General features: G+C 44.8%; 1 protein-coding gene across 1 annotated transcript in view; it reads left to right on the top strand.

Moving 5' to 3' along the window:
• Positions 1 to 24,463, top strand: part of dnah7 (dynein, axonemal, heavy chain 7) — a 461,512-nt gene that overhangs the window by 295,958 nt on the left and 141,091 nt on the right. The window contains exons 48-50 of the mRNA XM_068035667.1: positions 4,848 to 5,038; positions 8,343 to 8,476; positions 22,255 to 22,590. Of these exons, the coding sequence (XP_067891768.1) occupies positions 4,848 to 5,038; positions 8,343 to 8,476; positions 22,255 to 22,590 (661 nt within the window). The remainder of the gene's footprint in view (positions 1 to 4,847; positions 5,039 to 8,342; positions 8,477 to 22,254; positions 22,591 to 24,463) is intronic.

Here is a 24,463-nt window from a genome sequence, read left to right as displayed (position 1 = left end):
CATCCTTGTTGAATTTTAGATATAATCTACAGAGAGAAATGAGAAAATAGGATTCGAAATCCAGATGCAGCAATGGTCTTTGCCTGCTCTTGAAATATGTTACTGTGGGGCTAATGGTCCTCTCTGAGACTGGTGGAATTCCTCAGAAAATGATGAAGGCATGATTGCTTCATTGCTTGTAAAGCGTAGACCCTCTTTATGCCTTTTACAAGGCAAAAGATGGCAAGAGCAAAGCTAAAGGCCAAGGAATCCATATGCTGCAAGTTCCTGCTACTTTGGCTCAGTTTGGACCCAGCATATAAGTGGAGGCTGTTGAGGGAAGGCATATTGCTCTCCAACTGAGCAGACCTAGTCTGATCAGATGTAAGCTTATTTCAGGAGTTATTCAGGTCTGATGCCCTTGCTCACAGGACTGAGAACTAGGGTCTGGTTTGGGTGGCACAGTGGTTAGCACCGCAGCCTCACAGCTCCAGCAACCCGGGTTCAATTCTGGGTACTGCCTGTGCGGAGTTTGCAAGTTCTCCCTGTGACCACGTGGATTTTCGCCGGGTGCTCCGGTTTCCTCCCACAGCCAAAGACTTGCAGGTGGATAGGTAAATTGGCCATTATAAATTGCCCCTAGTATAGGTAGGTGGTAGGGGAATTGAGGAAAGGTGGGGATGGGGTAGGAATATAGGATTAATGTAGGGTTAGTATAAATGGGTGGTTGATGGTTGGCACAGACTCGGTGGGCCGAAGGGCCTGCTTCAGTGCTGTATCTCTCTAAATCTCTTCTACCTTGGCCCCCTTATCTTGAGAGACAATGGGTAAGCGCCTGGAGGTGGTCAGTGGGTTGTGAAGCAGCGCCTGGAGTGGCTATAAAGGCCAATTTTAGAGTGACAGAATCTTCCACAGGTGCTCCAGATAAGATTGGTTGTTGGGGCTGTTACACAGTTGGCTCTCTCCTTGCGCTTCTGTCTTTTTTCTTGCCAATTGCTAAGTCTTTTCTACTCGCCATGCTTTAGCCCCGCCTTTATGGTTGCCCGCCAGCTCTGGCGATCGCTGGCAACTGACTCCCACAACTTGTGATCAATGTCACAGGACTTCATGTCGCGTTTGCAGACGTCTTTAAAGCAGAGACGTGGACGGCCGGTGGGTCTGGTACCAGTGACGAGCTCGTTGTACAATGTGTCCTTGGGGATCCTGCCATCTTCCATGCAGCTCACATGGCCAAGCCATCTCAGGCGCCGCTGACTCAGTAGGGTGTATATGCTGGGGATGTTGGCCATCTCGAGGACTTCTGTGTTGGAGATACGGTCCTGCCACCTGATGCCAAGGATTCTCCGGAGGCAGCGAAGATGGAATGAATTGAGACGTCGCTCTTGGCTGACATACGTTGTCCAGGCCTTGCTGCTGTAGAGCAAGGCACTGAGGACACAGGCTTGATACACTCGGACTTTTGTGTTCTGTGTCAGTGCGCTATTTTCCCACCCTCTCTTGGCCAGTCTGGACATAGCAGAGGAAGCCTTTCCCATGCCACTTCCAGAGTGTCGTCACCGATATTGATGGATGGGGTATTTCTGACGTCCTGTCCCATGATGTTCATTTTCTTGAGGCTGATGGTTAGGCCAAATTCATTGCAGGCAACCGCAAACCTGCCGATGAGTCTCTGCTGAAACTCTTCAGTGTGAGATGTTAATGCAGCATCGTCAGCAAAGAGGAGTTCCCTGATGAGGACTTTCCATACTTTGGTCTTCGCCTTTAGACGGGCAAGGTTGAACAACCTGCCACCTGATCTTGTGTGGAGGAAAATTCCTTCTTCTGAAGACTTGAACGCATGTGAGAGCAGCAGGGAGAAGAATTTCCCAAACAGTGTAGGTGCGAGAACACAGCCCAGTTTCATGCCACTCAGAATTGGAAAGGGGTCTGATGAGGCGCCGCTATGCTGAATTGTGCCTTTCATATTGTCATGGAATGAGGTGATGATACTAAGTAGCTTTGGTGGGCATGCAATCTTTTCTAGTAGTCTGAAGAGACCATGTCTGCTGACGAAGTCAAAGGCTTTGGTGAGATCAATGAAAGCAACGTAGAGGGGCATCTGTTGTTCACGGCATTTCTTCAGTAGCTGGCGAAGGGAGAACAGCATGTCAATGGTGGATCTCTTTGCTCGAAAGCCACACTATGCCTCAGGATAGACACGCTCAGCTAGCTTCTGGAGCCTTTCCCCACTATGCTGAGCAGGGAGATTCCACGGTAGTTGTTGCAGTCACTGCGGTCACCCTTGTTCTTATGGAGGGTGATGATATTGGCATCGTGCATGTCCTGTGGTACTGCACCCTCGTCCCAGCACTGGCAAAGCAGTTCGTGCAGTGCTGAAAGTATAGCAGGCTTGGCACTCTTGATGATTTCAGGGGTAATGCTGTCCTTCCCAGGGGCTTTTCCGTTGGCTAGAGAATCAATGGCATCACTGAGTTCCGATTTTGTTGGCTGTACGTCCAGCTCATCCATGACTGGCAGAGACAGGGTTGCATTGAGGGCGGTCTCAGTGACAACATTCTCCCTGGAGTACAGTTCTAGGTAGTGTTCCACCCAGTGGTCCATTTGCTTGCGTTGGTCAGTGATTGTGTCCCCTGATTTAGATTTGAGGGGGGCAATCTTCTTGATGGTTGGCCCAAAAGCTCTCTTAATGCCATCATACATTCCTCTGATATTTCCTGTGTCAGAGGCCAGCTGAATATGACTGCATAGGTGTTGCCAGTAGTCATTTGCGCAGCGCCTGGCTGTTCTTTGTGCCACGCTTCTGGCAGCTTTAAGTGCTATAGATGTTAACTCGCTGTGGGCTTTCTTGTAGTTCAACAGTGCAATGCGCTTAGCGGCTATGACAGGTTCCAGCTCATCAATGTGAGATTGAAACCAGTCTGCATTCCGCTTCACATGATTGCCATTGGTGGTCATTCATAGATGGCGTCTCTGACGTGGGCCCACTTTGTCCCTGCATCCCTTGTGGGAGTGTTTTGGAGGGTTTTTTCAAGTGAATTTAGAAACTTACTTAACAGCTGTGGATGAGAAATTCTGCTCGTGTTGATGCGCGGGAGGCCCTTCTGCTTGGAGTGATGCAGCTTCTTTGGTTTGAGGCTAACCTTGCTGCACACCAGGGAGTGGTCGGTGTCGTAGTCCGCACAGTGGAAGCTGCGTGTGATATGAACGCTGTTTAAAGAGGCTCGCCTTGTGACGAAGAGGTCCAACTGGTGCCAACGACGTGATCTTGGGTACCTCCAAGAAACCTGGTGACCGGGTTTAGTGTGAAAGAACGAGTTGGTGCTGCAGAGGTTATGATAGGTACACAACTCAAGCATATATGCCACAGGCGAGAGAGCAGAAAATCCAGCTAAATATTTCTAACGTGGAATATATAGCCAATTTATTTTGTGGATGTTGTCTGAAAGAAATAGTTAAGTATTTTGAAATAATTCTTCAGTATCCAGGAGGTGTGGTGAATCTGGAGTTCTGGAAGGCATTTGACAAGGCATCACATCAAAGGTTAATAAAATAAGAGCCCATGGTATGGGGTGGGGGGGGGGGGGGATCGGCGGGTGGTGATGTATTAGCATGGATAGAGGATTGGTTAGCTAGCAAGAAACAGAGAGTAGGTATAAATGGGTCATTTTCAGGTTGGCAAGCTGTAACTAGTGGAGTGCCACAGAGATCAGTGCTTTGGCCTCAACTATTTACAATCTATATCAATGACTTGGGTGAAGGGACAGAATGTAGGTTGCTAAATTTGCTGGTGGCACAAAGATAGGTAGAAGAGTAAGTTGTGAAGAGGACATAAGGGGTCTGCAAAGGGATATAGATAGGTTAAGTGAGTGGGCAAAGATTTGGCAGATGGAGTATAATGTGGGAAAGTGTGAACTTGTTCACTTTGTCCGAAAAAATAGAAAAGCAACATATTATTTAAATGGAGAACGATTGCAGAACTCCGAGATGCAGAGGGATCTGGATGTCCTGGTACATGAAACACAAAATGTTAGTGTGCAGGTACAGCAAGTGATTAAGAAGGCAAATGCAATGTTATTTATTGCAAGGGGAATGGAATATCAAAGTAGAGATGTTTAGCTACAGTTGTACAGTACATTGGTGCGATCACATCTAGAGTATTGTGTACAATTTTGGTCTCCTTTCTTAAGAAAGAATATAATTGCATTGGAAGCAGTTCAGAGAAGGTTCACTTGACTGATTCCTGGGATGAGAGGGTTATCTTATGAGGAAAGGTTGGACAGGTTGGGTCTGTATTCATTAGAGTTTAGAAGAATAAGAGGTGATTTCATTGAACATATAAGAAACTGAGGGGACTTGATAGGGTGGATATTGAAAGGATGTTTTCCCCCTGTGGGAGAGACCAAAACTAGGGGGCACAGTTTAAAAATAAGAGGTCTCCCATGAGACATAGATGAGGAGAAATTTTTTCTCTGAGGCTTGTGTGTCTGTGCAACTCTCTTCCCTGGAGTGTGGTGGAGGTAGGGTCATTTAATGTTTTTAAGGCTGAGGTAGACAGATTCTTGACAAACGAGGGAGTTAAAGGGTATTGGCAGGAAAGTGGAGTTGAGTCCACAAATCAGCCATGATCTTATTGAATGGTGAAGCAGGCTCGAGGGGCCAAATAGCCTACTCCTGCTCCTAGTTTGTATATTCACATGTAGGTAAATATGGATGCAGTAGCCAAAATGAGCTGTTGTTACATATCAAAGGACAAGTTATTGTATAATAATTTATTTATTACAAGTTCACTGTAGAACTAAATACTGACCTTCTGCTTAAGTATAAATATGTAAAATGATTAAAACAATGTTAATGATTTAATTTTTCAGTTTTGCTGGAAAATGTTGGCGACGAGCTAGATCCCATCCTGGAACCTTTGCTGCTTAAACAAACATTCAAGCAGGGTGGCAGCGTGTGCATTCGACTGGGTGATTCCACAATTGAATATGCCCCAGATTTCCGCTTTTACATCACAACAAAGTTGAGAAATCCCCATTACCTTCCAGAAACCTCTGTCAAGGTCTGAAATTTGATGAGAATTTTTCTACTTTTAGCTCTGGATCACTGTTTAATTTCTGGTCATTGTTAAATTTCCCGGCAGTTTTGACTGTCATAATTTAACTGTTTTGTTGAATGTCTCTCAACACTTATAACATCACAAAATCGCAGAATAGTTACAGTGCACAAGGAGGCCATTCAGCCCATCATGTCCACACTGGCTGTCTGAAAGAGCAATTCCCCCAGTTCCATTCCCCTGCCATCTCCCCATAACCCTACACATTCTTCCTTTTCATATAACTGTCTAATTCCCTTTTGAATGCTTCTATTGAATCTGCCTCCACCACGTTCTCAGGCAGCGCATTTCAGACCTTAACCACTCGCTGCATGAAAATGTTTTTCCTCATGTCACTTTAGCTTCTCTTACTATATACTTTAAATCTGTGCCGTCTTGTTCCTTTCGATCCTTTCGATCCTTTTGATCCTTTCATGGACAGCTACACATTTCACTATATCTATCTATAGTATGCAGATCAATCTTATGTCATGCACTTCCTGTGAACTTTTCTAATTCATATGTCTATTGTTCGAATGGGAATTACCTATGTAAATTTGTCCTGTTGCAATTACCTATCAATTTCGGTCCTGCACCATTTGTGAGATTTGTGCACCATTTCCTGCGCCCCCCCCCCCCCCCCCCAGTTGTGAAAGAAAGACTCCAGGAGGTCAGAGAGAGAGAGAGAGCAATGGCAGGAGACGGACCCTTGCAGTTTCCTTGAATGTGTAGTGGATCAGGCCATGATCAAACCAGCTCCCCCAGAGGAGATTGAATTAGCACTGCAGGTGGATGACCAGGTCTGTCTGTCTGAGACTTTCTTTAGAAAGTTCTGAGACCCAAGGAATGAATTAAATGGATTTTCCCTAGCTAAGGCTCAGTGAGCCATCCCAGTATTGCGAGAGTTGGCACAGGCTGCCCAGTCCGAAAGTGAAGCAAAGGATGTCCCTAATTGCTACTATTTAAAGAATGAGGTACTGATGAGGAAATGGAGTTCTTCTCATAGACCTGAGAGCAAGGAGTGGACAATAGTTCACCAGTTAGTGATGCCGCAGAGGTACCGGAGAGAAATATTAAGAAAGGCCCACAAGACTACAGTGGCTGTACATGCCTGTATACAAAAGACCAAAGCTTGGATAAGACAGCAGTTTGATTGGCTAAAACTCCACAAAGATGTAGTGGAGTACTGCAGGAGTTGCCACGTGTGCCAGGTTGAGGGGAAACCCCAGCCTACTCTAAAACCTGCACTCCTAAGTCCTGTACCAGTGTTAGGAGGACCCTCCAGCAGAGGGCTGGTGAACTGTAAGGGACCCTGCAGAGATCAAAAGGGGACAGGCAGGCACATGGCTGGCAAAAGGTTAGGCAGGGAAGGGAAAAAAATGACCAAGAGGGCCGGTTAAAGGAAGTCCGGGAGGAATCCTAGATGAAAATCTTTACTGTCCGGTCAGCCAACCTCGAAAAATTTGAAAAGTTTGATCCCACATCCTCGTATGTAAATGCAGACACTGGAAGCACCCCACGAGAGTTGCTAACAACATTTACAGGAACCTGCAGAGACAAAGAAAGACCTTTTGGGGGCAGTAGAGTCTGCAGGCAGGCATGTTCCAGAGGACAAAGGGGAGATTAGCAAAGAATCCTCCCCCACAGTCAAAAAATAGAAAACCACCCATCTGCCTAAAGTTAAAAGCCTTTGCATGACTCAGCAAAGCACTGAAAGAGAGTTCAGGATATATCCGCCCACTACTGACCCTCCTGGGATAAAAAATTACTTCAGCAGGATCAAAGACCCTAGGCAGGCATGGAAATGGGCAAATGGAAGACAAACTTCCTCAAAAAAGAACCACATGTTTATTGAGATGTGAAAAAGGGGCGATTTTAATGATTTTTAGGATTTATGAATGAATGAAAGAAATGCATGTTTTTTTTTCTGTATCTTGCATGTTCCTCTCGACCCTTTTAATGAAATGTGCTTTTCTCAAATCGCATTTCATTCCATTGGGTGTGGAGGTGTCATTCAGGCCCCCACCTGCCAAGCATGAGGCATATTTATTTTGCCACATGGACATTATATTTCAAACTGTTGTTGAAGTGAAGAAAGGATTGCTTTAACAAATTGCCAAATCTTGGCTGGAAAGACATTTGCATATTAACAGACAGTGCTTAGAAAGGACAGAGGACCATTCTCTGACACATTCAACCCCCAATGGACCCTTGGCTGGAAAGACATTTGCATATTAACAGACAGTGCCTGGAAAGGACAAAGGACCATTACCAGACACATTTAACCCCCACAATGGACTTTTAATCACCAGACGTTGAAGGTGGCGGAGCTCGCATTCCAAGCTGACTGCTAAGATGGCTGATTACACAAACAGACATGATCAAACCAGCTAGTCACATGACTAACCTGTTAGGTAACCTGAATTTTTGAATTTGTTTGAGCTTGGGCAGAAGGCAGAATGCTCCTGGACTGAGAAGATCTCTCCTGGCTGGCTGGCCGCAGCTGCTCCTGTCGGCCTGCTCCCATTTCTTTCTCACAAGCCTCTGAATCCATTGAAGACACATGACCCCAAGAGAGAAAAGTCTTCTGCAGCGAACAAAGTTTAAGAAGAATACTGGGCCCCAACGAAAAGCAAGATCTACCAAAAATCAAGGACTCTGCAGTGAGCTCGAAAAACTGTAACAACAACTCTTCAGATATTGCCTCAAACCTTTCCACTTTATTTCTCTTCTGCTCTTTTCTGTCTCTATTTGCATGTGTGTATCGTGTATGCATGCTACTGTGAGCGCATCGTGTATCCTTAGGCGTTAATTGAATTAGAGTTTAAGTTCAAGCTCAATAAATTTCAACCTTTCTTCTTTAAACCTAAGAGAACCTGTTTTGCTGATTTCTTTACCTTATAATTGGTACGTGGTGAACAAGGATTCACCAAGGGTGAGCTAAAAAAAACTGTTTTTAAAATTAAACCCTGTTATGGTAAGACCAGGTGAATGCTGAAAGGGCACCCTAGACCTCTTTCTCACCTGGTTGTACCAATATGCTTAATAAAAGCTTTAGCCTAATTCTACATGACCTCTATTTGGTTACTATTAACTATTGGTGTGGCTGCAAAGGTAAGTGGTGTTGAGAGATCCTGATATAATTCCATAATATGATCACTACATATTTGATAGCAGGAAATGAATTGGAAGTATTGTAGTTGTGTTCTATCATAATTACAAAGAGTTGCTAGTAGTGTTTATATTTTTGAATTTACCTCCTGACCTACAGGTGACCCTGCTAAATTTTATGATTACCATTGAGGGGATGCAAGACCAACTTCTGGGTATTGTAGTGGCCAGAGAAAGGCCAGACTTGGAAGAAGAGAAGCAGGCTTTAATTTTGCAAAGTGCAGAAAACAAAAGGTGAATAAAAACCTTAATAACAATTTGTATAACATCCTATTTCTCTCTTCCAGTTGGTGTGATTAAAGCAATGATGCTGAATTAAGTGCTGCTTATGTTAATAAACCATGCAGAGAGGTTTTTGAAGGAAAAGCTACATAAGCACTGTAATTAAAAGTGGTAAAACAATGTAATATTTTGAACATGAGTGTAAGTGGTGCCACCATGTCATTTTGACAGAATAGAAAATGATGGCACACCAATGATTGGAATATTGCAGACATAGGGAAGGAAGTGCTTTGGCATTCAGTGCCACATCCAGCATTGCCTCCCCCTGCCACCTCCATGGCAACTGGAGCACTGGAGGAAGTTCAATGATCTCACCAGTGCAGCCAATATAAGTAGAGGCATTCACTTGGAGACTATGCCTCTACTTATATTAAACAAATGTTTCAACCATTTTGCCCTTATTGTGCTGAACTCTATCTGGTACTTGACAGCAATCTGTAAGAGGTACCATAATACCATTTACATCCCCTTCCTTCTGCTACGTGTTCCTTCACTTATAGCCTAAGATGAAGGGAATCTCAAGACTCACTTGATTTGTATTTGCTTGTTTGCTCCTTCTGTTATCATCCTCATTATGGAATCCTAACTGACACCCACGTTGGTTTCCATTTGGTTTTGAATTATATGATGTCAAGGAAAAGATCTTCACTCTATCTACTTTCTTCACAATGGCAAATGTGGCCCATAACCAACAGCAGAGTATGACCTCGTGGTGGAATTCCCAACTTCTGGCCTCTTACTTCATGAAAGCTGGAAGTTTTGGAACTCTTAGGTAGGCATACAAGAGAAGGAGTGGGAAATGCAGATGTATGAAGGAAGGTGGAAGCTGCAGGTCAGTCATTAATTTCACCTTTTCATGTTCCTTCAGCTCCTGTAGCACAAAGATAACCTACTATCACAATACCGTGAATGCCTCAGGTCATATATGGCCAACATGCTGCAAATCTCCCTATGTTTACCTCCCTTTCTTTTGTGCCTTTCTAGATGTGCCACAGCAACCAGCAAAACAGCAGCAATTGGACTCTAATCCCTCTGCTTCTTGTCTATGCCACCCTTTTTCACACACTCTACCAAACACATTTCCGTCCTAAGGACTAGGGCAGAGATACCCACGGAGTGATCTGTGATGCAGAAGTAAGTGCACAATAATGCACAGAGCATGAGTGGCACAGAGGTTTTGGGGCTGCAAGACTGGACTGGAGAGTCAGGCCATCTGCTTTCAGCTGAGGACCCTTGAGAGACAGTGCTGTGTTTAAAAGAAGAATGTTTGTGGAGGATCAAATATATATGCAGGCACAGGGGATGATGTCCCAGAATGTGCTGCAGAAAGTGGCTCCGTTGTAGCAGTCTACTAATAGAATTCTGTGACAGCATAATAGATGTGAGTTCAGCACCAGTCAATTCTGGTGTGGATGGCAACTTCAGAATGATCAGTAGCAGTGTGCCCCCACCTCCCAGCAAAGTATCTAAGGATAGTCACACCTTCTGGCAAGGAAGTGTGACTGCTACAATAGATGCCTTGCATAGCAGAGTGTAGAAGGCAGAAATGAGAATAGAAAGTGCCGGAAATGCTCGGCAGGTCTGGCAGCATCTGTGTAGAGAGAAACAGAGTTAACATTTCAGGTTTGTGACCCTTCATCAGAACTGATGCCTTGCATCGCAGAGTGGAGAAGGCTGTCTGTTCCAGCCTCCAAATGATTGGAAATGAAAACCAGATCAATATTTCTCAGGGCTTCAGAAATCTGATTGATGCCATTTGGGTAGTTTTCCCACTACTCAGTGGCCAATTGGCACTAAGGTTCAGTACTAATAACCTGGTAGTTGTGTGATCATTCTGAATTTGCCATCCACACCAGAATTGACTGATCTCAGGACGATACCATATGTATTCCCTTCCACCAGCCTTCTGAGACTTCCACACATGTGGCAGAACGTAGCCAGGGCCAGGACAACAGCAGATGAAATGCAGCCCAAAGTAGGTTCCTCTGGATTCTCAAATACACTAAGAAGAGGGCCACCGCAATCCTTAAAGAGCCCTGGAGGAAAACCACTTCACAATGTGATGAAGCAGGAGATTAGAATTGAAAGGATACAGAATTGCAGACACTGAGAGGAAACACAGAGGAAAGAGACTAGGCATACATGCTCTGTTCTCATGAAAAAAAATTGTTTGCACTCCAGTTAAGGATGCAAAATGTTTTTTGGCCAGGTGGGGGCTAGCTTGGAGAATGGCAGCAGCTGGAATAGCCCTTCATCTGGATACTGGATCTGTGTTCCCATTAATCAGAAGGCTGGCAGGTCTATGGCAGCTATCAGTTCCTGAAACTTTGAGAAACAGAAACCATCTTCCTGGTCCCAAGTTTCTGAAAGGTGATTCACAGAGTACTGTCTAATTCCTCCCCACTTTGATTCCATGGAGGAGGAGGCAACAAATGGCCCCTGGTCACTTCTTAGGTGGGGGACTGCTGCAGATTCCAGTGAAAGTGTTATAGGCTCCATGATGCCTGCAATGAAGAAAGAGTTTTCCTGATGACCGCACAAGTGACAGTTACACGTCCTCCTAAACTTACCTCAGCACCTCCAAGGTGTAATGTTCCTTGAACATCTTTCTTTTCATTAGATCTGGATCCAGTGGGTGAGAAATTGAGATCATTTGCACTTATTTTTTGGGCACTATGATTGTCCTTGGAGCTCCAAAATGGCATCCATGGCACATGCACACACTTGTGGGGCAAATGACGCCTGACAACAAACTGGCAAGGGCAATAGCACGCGCACAGTGAATGGCCATTGGAAGTATGCTGAACAAGCAGCTCATGATGCCAATCAGCCTGCAATGCTGATTTGACACCAGTGATGTCATTGTGGTGCTCAATGCTCCAGGTGATGACCTCTCTTGAATTCTTACAGCTGAACATGCAATCAGTAGCAGGAAGGATCCCTCACTGTTCTATACCTGAAAGCCAGAAGGTGAAGGATAGAACTGGAGCCTAATCTTTACCCACTTTATAGGCATTTATTTACAATGATACACATTACAAATACGCATGTTCAAACCCAAGAACCACAGTTTCAGTTCGCTCCTATATGTGGAGCTTAAGTGAATCCCCAGTTAATGCCCTCCACCTGAGAATAATTACACACTAACTTAATATATAATTAATACCCATTGGTGCTATTTAAAGGGATCATCAACTACTTTCAGGTTAGCCGCTAATTGATTTCTTCCAGTGTTGCTTCGATTCTAGCTGTTTGGTGCTTTCTATAGTTGTTTAAAGTTGCAAAAGTCTACATTGGTGTGATAGGTGCTGAAGGACTTTTTGCTGACTTCAAAGCTTCTGCACAATCCAATTGCTCCAAGACGAAGAAGCTCGAGTGGGTTTTCCCCTTGGAATAGAGCATGACTTGGAGAATGAATGGAGGTCACAGAGAGCAGGACAAGCTGTTGAAAGAGGGGGGAGGAGGAGAAGAAGGTTCTTATCAGGAGGACATATCCATCCAGGATGTTCAATGTGTGAGATGTCTGCACTTCAGTAAGGATGTCCTCAATGAAAACTGCCACTTGCTGTAGCCACAGCTGCAACCTCAAAGCAGGGCAAGGACTGCATTGCTAGTGGCTATGAAGGTGACCATGGTGGTGCATCTGGCTCCTTCCAGGCTGCAGCTGCAGGTTTTTGCAACGTTTCGCAGTTTGCCATCCACTGTTGCACAAGGTAGGCCACTGAGGCTCTCTACTCCAAGGAAAGCTAACCACATTTCATTCTCTCTTGGCAGAGAGAAGTGGGGGAGCAAGCACAAAGTGATGTAAGGATTCAAGGCTTCCCCAGGGTGCAGGCTACCATTGCATGCAATGTCAGTATCTGAGCTGGTGTCTGCGAATATGAAAAGGAGTGATGGTGCATCTTCATCATCACTGTCTTGTTGTTCCTCCTCTGCCTGGTTAGGTTTCACTTCGTGGATATTTAAAAGGAGCAATGCATAAGTGTAAGATTGTGGTGCAAGGAGAGGGGTAAGATCAGAGTACGTGATTCTTCTGGTTTGTTGGTCGTCTCCACGGGGATCATAACGGCAAGTTTGCATATGCGCTGTGTGGCAAAAGACTCAGATGAGCACTTCAGTGTGGCCGCTTATAGAATAACACTGATGGTTATACACCATAAAATCATTGGTGCAATGGGAAGCCTGCCTGAAAGCCTGTGGTCAATGCCAAGGAACATGGAGGAGTCCAGCACCAACTTGGCATAGGGCTTTTCCCAGATAGTGCAACCCAACCTTTCCAGCATGGAAGTGGTGGCCAACTCCATTTGCACACTTTTGGACCAAACCATAATGCAGCGAATGATCCACAAAAAGCAGGACAAATCCAATCTGGCCAATTACCACCCTATCAGTCTCCTCTGGATCATCAGCAATGTGATGGAAGGTGTCATCATCAGTGCTATCAAGTGCCTTTTAAACAGCAATAACCTGCTAACTGATGCTCAGTTTGGGTTCTGCCTGGGCTACTTGGCTCCGGGCCTCATTACAACCTTGGTTGAAACATGGATAAAAGAGCTGAACTCAAGAGGTGTGGTGAGAGTGACTGCCTTTGACATGAAGGAGCCCTTTTCAGGGGGCGGGGGGGTGGGGGATCTCTCTGCTGGTTGGAGTCATACCTAGCACAAAGGTTGTGGTTGTTGGAGGTCAATCAGCCCCAGGACATTGCTGCAGGAGTTCCTCAGAATAGTGTCCTAGGCTCAACCATCTTCAGCTGCTTCATCAATAAACTTCCCTCCATCATAAGGTCAGAAGTGGGCATGTTTGATGATCATTGTATGATGTTCAGTACCCTTCACAACTCTTCTGATACTGAAGCAGTCTGTATCCATTTGCAGCAAAACCTGGTCAACATTTAGGCTTTGGCTGATAAGTGGTAAATAACATTCATGCCATACAAGTTCCAGACAATGATGATCTCTAACAAGAGAGAATCTAACCACCTCCCCTTGACAGGATAACAGGGTACTGAATTGGATGATCAGCCATGATCTTTTTTGAATGGCGGAGCAGGGCCGAATGGCCTACTCCTGCTCCTATTTTCTATGTTTCTATGTTGACATTCAATGGCATTACCATCACTGAATCCCCCACTATCAACATTCTGGGGGTTACCATTGACCAGAAACTGAACTGGAGCAGCCTCATAAATACTGTAGCTACAGGAACAGGTCAGAGGCTAGGAATTCTATGGCGAGCAACCCACTTCCTGACTCTCCAAAGCCTGTCCACCATCTGCAAGCACGTCAGGAGTGTGATGGAATACTCTCCACTTGCTTGTATGAGTGCTGCTCCAACAACACTCAGGAAGCTCGACACCATCCAAGACAAAGCAGCCTGCTTGGTCGGCACCCCATCCACCACCTTAAACATTCAGTCCCTCCATCACCAATGCAGTGGCAGCAGTGTGTACCATCTACAAGATGCACTGCACCAACTCACCATGCTTCCTTCGACAGCACCTTCCAAACTCGCAACTTCTTCCACCTTGGAGGACAGGGGCAGCCGATGCGTGGGAACACTACCATCTGCAAATTCCGCTCCAAGCCACATACCATCCTGACTTGGAAGTATATTGCTGTTCCTTCACTGTGGTTGGGTCAAAATCCTGGAACTACCTCCCTAATAGCACTGTGGGTGTACTCACACCAGATGGACTGCAGCAGTTCAAGAAGGCAGCTCACCACCACCTTGTCAAGGGCAATTAAGGATGGGCAATAAATGCTGGCCTAGCCAGCAATGCCCACAACCCATGAAACGAATAAAAAAAATTGCAACTTCCATTGCAGCACAAGCAGCAGCCACCCAACGTCTGCAGGCTGCTAACATCATGGCTGTGGATTATAGGGGCTTTCAGGGTGTCACAGCAGTCCAGCAATCTGTTCTGTAACCTAGGATTGCTGAGGCTCCATGGAGCATGAACCTGCTGTCCTTCTCAGGAAGACAGCATTCATCCTCACATTCAACTTAGCCATTTTCTGCTGCCTGTCAGCCAGCCATCCCAGACTGCCACTACCCATGCTAAGATGGTACAGTCAGCAGCTGGCCCTTCTCGGGCCAGAGCTGCTTGGGGCCATTCTCCAAGGCCATCTGCAGTGTGTCTTCTAAGCCATGCTGCAGCCATTGAGGTAGCACTGTATAGGTGCACCGGCAAAGGCATGTGGAATTAACCAATGAATTAAATCTGGAATAAAGCTAGTCTCAGTAATGATGACCATGAAACTACTGGATTGTCAAAAAAATCCACCTGGTTCATTAATATCCTATAATGGAAGGAAATCTGCCATCCTTACCCAGTGTGTCCTACATATGATTCCAGACTCTTGGCAATGGGATTACTCTTGACTGCCCTCTAAAATGGCCTAATAAGCCACACAGTTGTATTCAACTGCTACAGAAAAGCCAAATAAGGGTAAAAATCGGATGGACCAGCATCAATTTAGTCACCGGACACTACAAAGGCACACCCTGCCCTGTCAACCCTGCAAAGTTCTCCTCACTAACATCTGGGGACTTATGCCAAAATTGGAAGAGCTGTCCCATAGACTGGTCAAGCAACAGCCTGACATGGTCATACTCAATGAATCAAACCTTACAGGCATTGTCCCACACTCCTCCACCACCATCTCTGGGTATGTCTCGTCCCACTAACATGACAGACTCACCAGAGGTGGCGGCATAGTGGTACACAATTGGGATGGAGTGGCCCTGGGAGGCTTCAATATTGACTCCCGACCCCATAAAATCTCTTGGCAGCAGGTCAAACATAGGCAAGGAAACCTCCTGCTGATTGCCACCTACCATCCTCTCTCAACTGATGAATTAGTGCTCCTCCATGTTGAACACCACTTGGAAGAAGCACTGAGTTTAGCAAGGGATGAGTTGGAGACTTCAATGTCCGCCACTTAGAGTGGCACGGTAGCATCACTACTGACCAAGCTGGCCAAGTCCTAAAGGACATATCTACCAGACTGGACTTGTGGCAGGTGGTGTGACACCAACACAAATGAAAAGCCGACTTGACCTTGTCCTCACCAAGCTACCTTTCGCAAAAGCATCTGTCCATGACAGTACTGGTAGGAGTGACCAACGCAGAGTCCTTGTGGAAACAAAATCCCATCTTCACATTGAGGACGTGCTCCATTGTGTTGTGTGGCACTACCACTCTGTTAAATAGGATAGATTTAGAACAGAAGCAGCTCGAAATTGGGCATCCATGTGGGCCATTCGCAGCAGCAGAATTGTATTCCACCACAATCTGTAACCTGATGGCCCGGCATATCCCTCTTTCCACCATTGCAATCAAGCCAGGGGACCAACTTTGGTTCAATGAAGAGTATAGGAGAGCATGCCAGCAGCAGCACCAGGCATACCTAAAAATGAGGTGGCAACCTGGTGAAGCTACAATACTGAACAGCGGAAGCAGCATGCTTTAGCCAGAGCTAAGTGATCCCACAACCAACAGATCAGCTCAAAGCTCTGCAGACCTGCCATGTCCAATCATGAATGGTGGTGAACAATTAAACAACTAACCTGAGGAGGAGGCTCAACAAATATCCCCTTCCTCAATGATGGGGAAGTCCAGCACGTCAGTGCAAAAGACAAGGCTGAAGCGTTTGCAACCATCTTCAACCAGAAGTACTGGGTGGATGATCCATCTTGGCCTCCTCTTGAGGTCTACAGCATCACAGATACCAATCTTCGTCCAATTCAATTCACTCCAAGTGATATCAAGAAACAGCTGAGTCCAATGGATACTGCAAAGGCTATGGGCCCTGACAACAACCTGGCAATAGTTCTGAAGACTGGTTCTACAGAACTAGCCGCGCCCCTAGCCAAGCTGTTCCAGTACAGCTATAACATTGGCATCTACCTGACAAAGTGGAAATTTGCCCCAGGCCAAATCTGATCCTGCCAATTTCCACCCTATTGGTCTACTCTCAATCATCAGCAAAGTAATGGAAGGTATTATTGACAGTGCTATCAGCAACACTTACTCACCATTAACTTATTCACCAATGCTTAGTTGATGTCTGAAAGGACCACTTGGCTCCAGATCTCATTACAGCCTTGCTCCAAACATGGACAAAAGGGCTGAACTCCAGATGTGAGGTGAGAGTAATTGCCTTTGACATTAAAGCAGCATTTGATGGATTGTGGCATCAAGGAGCCCTGGTAAAATTGAAGTCAATGGAAATCGGGGGAAAACTATCCACTGGCTGGAGTCATACCTAGCACAAAGGAAGATGGTTGTAGTTGTTGGAGGTCAATCATCTCAGACCCAGGACATCACTGCAGGAGTTCCTCAGGGTAGTGTCCTCGGCCCAACCATCTTCAGCTGCTTCATCAATGACCTTCCTTCAATCATAAGGTCAGAAGTGGGGATGTTCACTGATGTTTGCAAAGTGTTCAGTTCCATTTGCAATGCCTCAGATAATGAAGCAGTCCATGCCTGCATGTAGCAAGACCTGGACAATATTGATGCTTGAGCTGATAAGTGGCATGTAACATTCATGCCACGCAAGTACCAGGCAATGACCATCCCCAACACAAAAGTATCTAACCATCTCCCCTTGACATTCAACAGCATTACTATTGCTGAATCGCCCACCATCGAAATCCTGGGAGTTACCATTGACCAGAAACTGAACTGGACCAGCTACATAAATACTATGGCTACAAGAGCAAGTCAGAGGCTAGGAATTCTGTGGTGAATACCTCACCTCCTGACTCCCCAAATCCTGTCCACCATCTACAAGGCACAAGTCAGGAGTGTGATGGAAGACTCTCCATTTGCTTGGATGAGGGCAGCTTCAACAACACTCAAGAAGCTTGACACAATCCAAGACAAAGCAGCGCACTCGATTGGCGCCCTATCAACCACCTTAAACATTCAATCCCTTTACCACAGGCACACCATAGCTGCAGTGTGTACCATCTACAAGATGCACAACAGCAATTTGCCAAGGCTCCTTCAACAGCACCTTCCAAACCCTGGACCTTTACCACTCAGATGAACAAGGGCAGCAAGCCCCACCTGCAAGTTCCCCTCCAAGTCACACACCATCCTGACTTGGAAATATGTCACTATTCCTGCACTGTCTCTGGGTGAAAATCCTGGAAATCCCTCCCCAACAGCACTGTGGGTGTACCTGCACCACGTGGGCTGCATTGGTTTAATAAGGCGGCTCACCACCACCTTCTCAAGGGCACTTAGGGATGGACAGTAAATGCCGCCATTACCAGCGATGCCCACATCCCATAAATCAATAAAAAAGACAGGCACCAAGGGGATGCATAAGGGTCATTATTTTGTATGCAATATGGCATGATTTTATTGATAAATTGATCTGGATTGTTTATTTTGCGATGGCATTTATTTTTGCATTGTGGCCAAGTGGACACTATGATGGTCAGTAACAGAGGGAAGGTAAGATGTGGGACTGTTGGCAAATAGGGAATTGTGGTTGTGGCTACAATAACAACATAAATTTATATAGTCCCTTCAGTGTATTAAAATCTCCCAAGGTGCGTCACAGGAGCATTATAAAACGAAAGATGACACTGAACCACATTAGGAGATATTAGATCAGATGACCAAAAACTTGGTCAAGGAAGTAAGTTTTGAGGAGGAAAGCGAGGCCGAGAGGTGTAGGGAGGGAATTCCAGAGCTGAGAGCCTAGGTGTGATTAAAATCAGGGATGCTCAAGAGGCCAGAATTAGATGTGTGCAGATATCTCAGAGGATTGTGGGGCTGGAGAAGGTTACAGACAGAGAGATTTGAAAACAAAGATAACAATTTTAAAATCAAAATGTTGTTTGACAGGGAGCCAATGTAAGTCAGTGGGCACAGGGGTGATAAGTGAACGGGGCTTGGTGCGAGGTAAGACACGGACAGCAGAATTTTGGATGACCTCAAGTTGATGGAGGGTAGAATATGGGACATCAGTCAGGAGTGCATTGGAAGAGTCAAGTCTAGAGGCAACCAAGGGCTAAATAATGATTTCAGGAGCAGATGAGCTGAGACAGGAGCGAAGTCAGGCAACGTTATGGTGCTGGAAATAGGTGGTCTTAGTCATGGCGTGAATATGTGGTCAGAAGCTTATCTCGGGGTCAAATGTGACACCAAGATTGCAAACGGACTGGTTTACTCTCAGGCTGTTGTAAGAGCGAAGGATGTAATTGGTAGTTAGGGAACGGAGTTTGGAGCGGGAACCAAAAACAATTGCTTCAGTCTTCCCAATATTTAATTGGAGGAAATTTCTGCTCATCCAGTACTGGAAGTTGTGTAAGGAGTCTGATAATTTAGCAACAGTGGAGGAGTTGAGAAAGGTGTTTGTGAGGTCGAGCTGGATGCCGTCAGCGTACATGTGAAGACTAACGCTGTGCTTTTGGATCACCAAAAGCAGCAGACCATCACCATCAGGCAGCAGAGCACCATGAATGTGGAGACCCACTCTGTCGAGTACTCCAAGGTTCCTCCAGAGCGGTCCATGCAGCAGAAGTATTAATTCATCATGCCAATTGTCACAGCCAGAAGAAATAAACCAGCAGTTAACCTGTAAGTAGATGATGATTCCTTTAAATAATGCTGGGATTGATTCTTTCCTGCTGCTCTATCACAGTTGTGTGGAAGCATGACTTTCATTGTAAGCAAACTGTGCACATGTGTGTGAGTTATGCTTTGGAGTCATCAATCATGTGGTCAGCGGATAGCCCTTGTTGCCCTGAAGGCACTGTTTGGTTTGCCATGGTGGCTTAAATGCAGCTGGCTCAGTGGACTCCACAGAATTAAGGCATCATGACTACTGGCAGGAGACCAGGCATTTACCTGCATGATTCACTGTGCATAGTCACACGCCAGCTGGACTTTGAGGGAGCAAAATACCTTTTGGTTGCGGTTTTGGACAGAGTTGATATTTGGTGCCCACTAAGCAATGTGGGTGCAGTCAATGGCACCCTGCACCACGGAGAAGTCTGTAATCCTCGTGAAGCCATGTGCTTTCTCCACCTGCTTTTCCCTGGCAACATGGAATAGAAAAGAAGTTAACTCTCTTTGAGCCTCAGTGACCTCCCTTATTCAACACTAGATGGCAAACTATAAGTAATTGCAAATATCTCTAGCTCCAGCCTGGAAAGAGCCTGGTGGATCAAAGTTCTTTGCTGCAGTCACGTTCACAACCACTGGCAAATGTGGTCTTGCTCTACTGTGAGGTTGCAGTTGTGGCTGCAGCACGTGGCAGATTTCAGTGAAGTTGTACTTACTGAAATGCAAATGTCTTACATTGTTTCTCACTGAAGTTCATGTGGGAAAATTGTTCCATGAGCACTCTTGATGGTTAGGGCCTCCTGCAGAGAGCACTCTACCCCTCCTCCTCCTCCTCCCTCGTCAGCAGCTGGTCCTGCTGTACACGGCATTTGTTCATTCTCCAAGTCATGCTGTTTTCTGAAGGGAATGCCTGCCAGTACAGAAGGCTTGAAATCAGCAAAAAGTCCTTCAGCACCTGCCACATCATTCCCTGTAGACCTTTGCAACTTTCAACAACTATAGAAAGCCTCAAACACCTGTAGACTCGAAAAAACATCCAGTAGAAATCAACCATCAGCTAACCAGTGGGTAGATGATGATCCCATTAAATAGCACTGGTGGTGGTTCCTTCCTGCTGCTGAATGCATGTTCAATGCATTAGGAGAGGGAATTAGCTGGAGGTTTGAGCTCCACAATAGCACCACTGGCATCAAATCAGTGTTGCACACTGATCGACATCATGATTTGTTTGCTCAGCATACATCTGGCAGTCATGCATTGTGCACATTAACGCCCTCACCACTAAAGTGTCCAGTGTGATTTGCCCTAAAAGTGTCCGCACATGCCATTTTGGAACTTCAAGGGCACCTGTAGCATCCAAAAAAAGGGTGCAAATGATCCCATTCTCAACCATGATCTGGTCATTTATTCTATTTTTGTTTGTGGGACTTATGCAAATTGGCTGCTGTTGAACCTACATTACAACAATGACTGCACTTCAAAAGTGCTTAATTGAACTGTGTATATCTGATACATTCTTGTATATAAGAGCATGGAGGAGGTAGGAGAAAGTGAAATCTCAGGCTTTTCTCAAGCACAGGAGGAATAGCACAGGTAACTCACCACCAACTTCTCAACGGCAATTGGGGATGGGACAGGGACACCCACATCCCATGAAAGAATAAAAAAAATCCAGCTCTTGTATTATGTTTCTTGTATCACTTAGATCTGCGCAGGAATCATAATAAACATCACATAGTTAATATATTGGATTACAAGGTTTATTTAAAGGATGTCTTGAATCCAGCATTCTAACATTAATTTAAATGGATGAAAAACTAAGGGTGTTTCATTATGAGCATGTGATCCTCCATTTTAATATGTAATTATTAAAAATGTTAATACAGGTGTCTCTCAAAGTCTGTCAAATACAGGTAATGAAAGAACATTCATTTATGATTGTACTATTCAGTGATAAAAGGACATTGAATTCATTATAAGATCATAAAAACATAGGAAATAGGAGGGGAAGTTGCTCATTTGTCCCTTTGAGTTTGCCCCGCCATTCAATCAGATCATGGCTGATCTTCTACCTCAACCTCAGGGGGAGGCAGTGGTGTATTGGTAATGTCACTGGATTAGTAACCCAGAGGCGTGGGCTAGTGCTCTGGGGACATGGGTTTGAATCCCACCATGGCAGATGGTTGCATTCCAATGCAATTAATAAATTCTGGAATTAAAGCTAGTCTAATGGTGACTGTGAAACCATTGTTGATTGTTATAAAAACCCATCTGGTTCACCAATGTCCTTTAGGGAAGGAAATCTGCCATCCTTACTTAGTCTGGCCTACAGGTGACTCCAGATCCACAGCTATGTGGTTGACTCTTAAATGCCCTCTGAGATGGTGTATCAATCCACTTAGTTCAAGGGCAGTTAGGGATGGGCAATAAATGTTGACTTAGCCAGTGATGCCAACATCCCATGAATGAATAAAAAAAACACCACCTTTGCACATTATCCTCATATCCCTTAGTTAATATCTTCCCATGTCATATGAAGAGGGATCAGGTGCCTTTTCTGGCTGGTAGTTTCGGAGTACAGATTAACTGTCCATCATTTTCGCTGATATGAATTAAGCACTAATCTTTGGAATGACTGAAACTGAACAAAATGTTGCGATGGTGGCTGAAATATTCTAAATTCTGTGGGAATATAACTACTGGACTGTGATCAGAAGAAATACCATCTGCAGCCTTGAGGTCAATATTGTCATTAGTGGAGGTGAAAATAAGCTATTAAGTTCATTCTGCCTTGTATAGTTCTATAGCTATTAAAATAATGCAGATTATTGATACTGAATACTTGGTTCCCTAATCTTGATAAGGCACCATTCCAAAATGATCAACACATGGATAAATTTCTATAATTATTCTGCCTATCATTTCTCTTAGTTCTTAGAAGATTTGGCTGCATGCTTGTAAACCAAACATTTAGACTTAGTACTTTAGTACTTAAATTAAGCCAACAATTAATTTAGTTTATGATGTAATATAGTCTTCCAAATTGTTAAATATTCTTTGCAGCCACGTTCTTGATTATTTGAATGGGATAAATGATTGTGTAATAAATACACTTGTATTAAGTTAAAGCTATTTAATTCTTCAGGCTGCTAAAAGAAATAGAAGATAGGATTCTGGAAATTCTCTCAGCCTCAGAAGGAAATATCTTAGAAGATGAGACTGCCATAAAGGTATTATCTTCATCAAAGGTTCTTGCCAATGAAATAACTCAGAAGCAAGCTGTAGCTGAGGAGACAGAAAAGAAGATTGATGCTACTCGAATGGGCTATCGACCTATTGCAATACATTCTTCCATCCTATTTTTCTCGATTGCTGATCTTGGAAATATAGAGCCTATGTACCAGTATTCCCTGAACTGGTTTATCAACCTTTTTGTCATGTCTATAGAAAATTCGGAAAAATCTGACGATTTATCAGACAGGTATGATAAAACTTGATTTAATTTTGAACAATTCATCAAGATTACGGGGGAGGTTTTCAAATTTTGCAAGGGCAGAAAAACTTATGATATTTGATTAGCCGCCTGTTGTGCGCCCTGCCCAATATTGCTTTCCATTGATGGAAAGGAATATCGGTCGAGATGTACAACGAACAGCTGATTAAATACCACCAGTTTTCTGTCCCTGCCAAAGTTTAAAATGACCTAAATTGATTTTAATATTTAACATAGTTCAAGTTTTCACCTTTTGGAGCTTATAACGAATATAATATGATGCACAAGGTCAGAGGGCACTTATAGATGACGAAGGCCATTCAGTCTAACTTAGTTTATCCATCCAGACCAATTCTACACTCCCCGGTTAGCTGCATCTAATTGTTTCTTAATTGATTTCAGGATTTTCACTTCCATCACTCTGCTTGAAAATCCATTCCAAGTGTTGATCGCTCCCTGCATGAAGAACATCCAGATGTCAGTCCTTAAGTTACCTTCTACTAGTTTGCACCTGTATCCCCTTGTCTTATCCCTACAGTAGTATCCTAATTTAATCTTTTTCATGGCATTTACTATAGCACTATCGATGACCCCTTCCATCACTTTGGTGATGATCGCGAGTAAACCGACAGGGCGGTGATTGGCCAGTTTGGATTTATCCTGCTTTTTGAGCACAGGACGTACCTGGGCAATTTTCCACATTACTGGGTAGATGCCAGTGTTGTAGCTGTACTGGATCAGCTTGACTAGGGGTGCGGCTAGTTCTGGAGCACAGGTATTCATTACTATTGCCCGAATGATGTCAGGGCCCATAGCCTTTGCAGTATCCAATACCTTCTATCATTTCCTGATATCACGTGGAGTGAATCGAATTGGCTGAAGACTGGCATCTATGATTCTAGGGACTTCAGGAGGAGGCCGAGATGGATGCAGATCCTTCAGCTTTGTCTTTTTCATTGATGTGCTGACCTCCCCCATCGTTGAGGATGGGGATGTTTGTGGAGCCTCCTCCTCCTGTCAGTTGTTGAATTGTACACCACCATTCATGACTGCATGTGGCAGGACTGCAGAGCTTAGATCTGATCCATTGGTTGTGGGATCGCTTAACCCTGTCTATTGCATGCTGCTTCTGCTGTTTGGCATACAAGTAGTCCTGTGTTGTAGCTTCACCAGGCTGTCACCTCATTTTTAGGTATGTCTGGTGCTGCTCTTGGTCTGCCCTTCAGCATTCTTCACTGAAGTAGGGTTGGTCCCCTGGCTTGGTGGTAATGGTAGAGTGGGGGATATGCTGGGCCATAAGGTAGAGATTGTGGTTGAATACAATTCTGCTGCTGTTGATGGTCTACGGCGCCTCATGGATGCCCAGTTTTGAGTTGCTTGATTTGTTTAAAAACGATTCCATTTAGCATGGTGGTAGTGTCACACAACACAATGGTGGGTATCCTCAGTGTGAAGACAGGACTTCGTTTCCACAAGCTCTGTGCGGTGGTCACTCCTACCAATACTGTCATGGGTAGATGCATCTGCGACAGGTAGATTGATGAGGACGAGGTCAAGTAGGTTTTTTCCTCTTGTTGCCTTCCTCACCACCTGTCGTAGACCCAGTCTAGCAGCTATGTCCTTTAGGATTTGGCCAGCTCAGTCAGTCAGTCGTGGTGCTACCAAGCCACACTTGGTATAGGACATTGATGTCCTCCACCCAGAGTATATTTTATGCCCTTGCTACCCTCAGTGCTTCTTCTAATTGGTGTTCAACATGGAGAAGCACTGATTCATCAGCCGAGAGGGGGCCATAGGTGGTAATCAGCAGGAAGTTTCCTTGCCCATGTTTGACCTGATGCCATGAGCTTTCATGGGGTCC

This window comes from Heterodontus francisci, chromosome 7 (genome assembly GCF_036365525.1).
Source record: "Heterodontus francisci isolate sHetFra1 chromosome 7, sHetFra1.hap1, whole genome shotgun sequence".
Classification (NCBI taxonomy): Eukaryota; Metazoa; Chordata; class Chondrichthyes; order Heterodontiformes; family Heterodontidae; genus Heterodontus; species Heterodontus francisci.
This window is presented reverse-complemented; position numbering and strand designations above follow the sequence as displayed.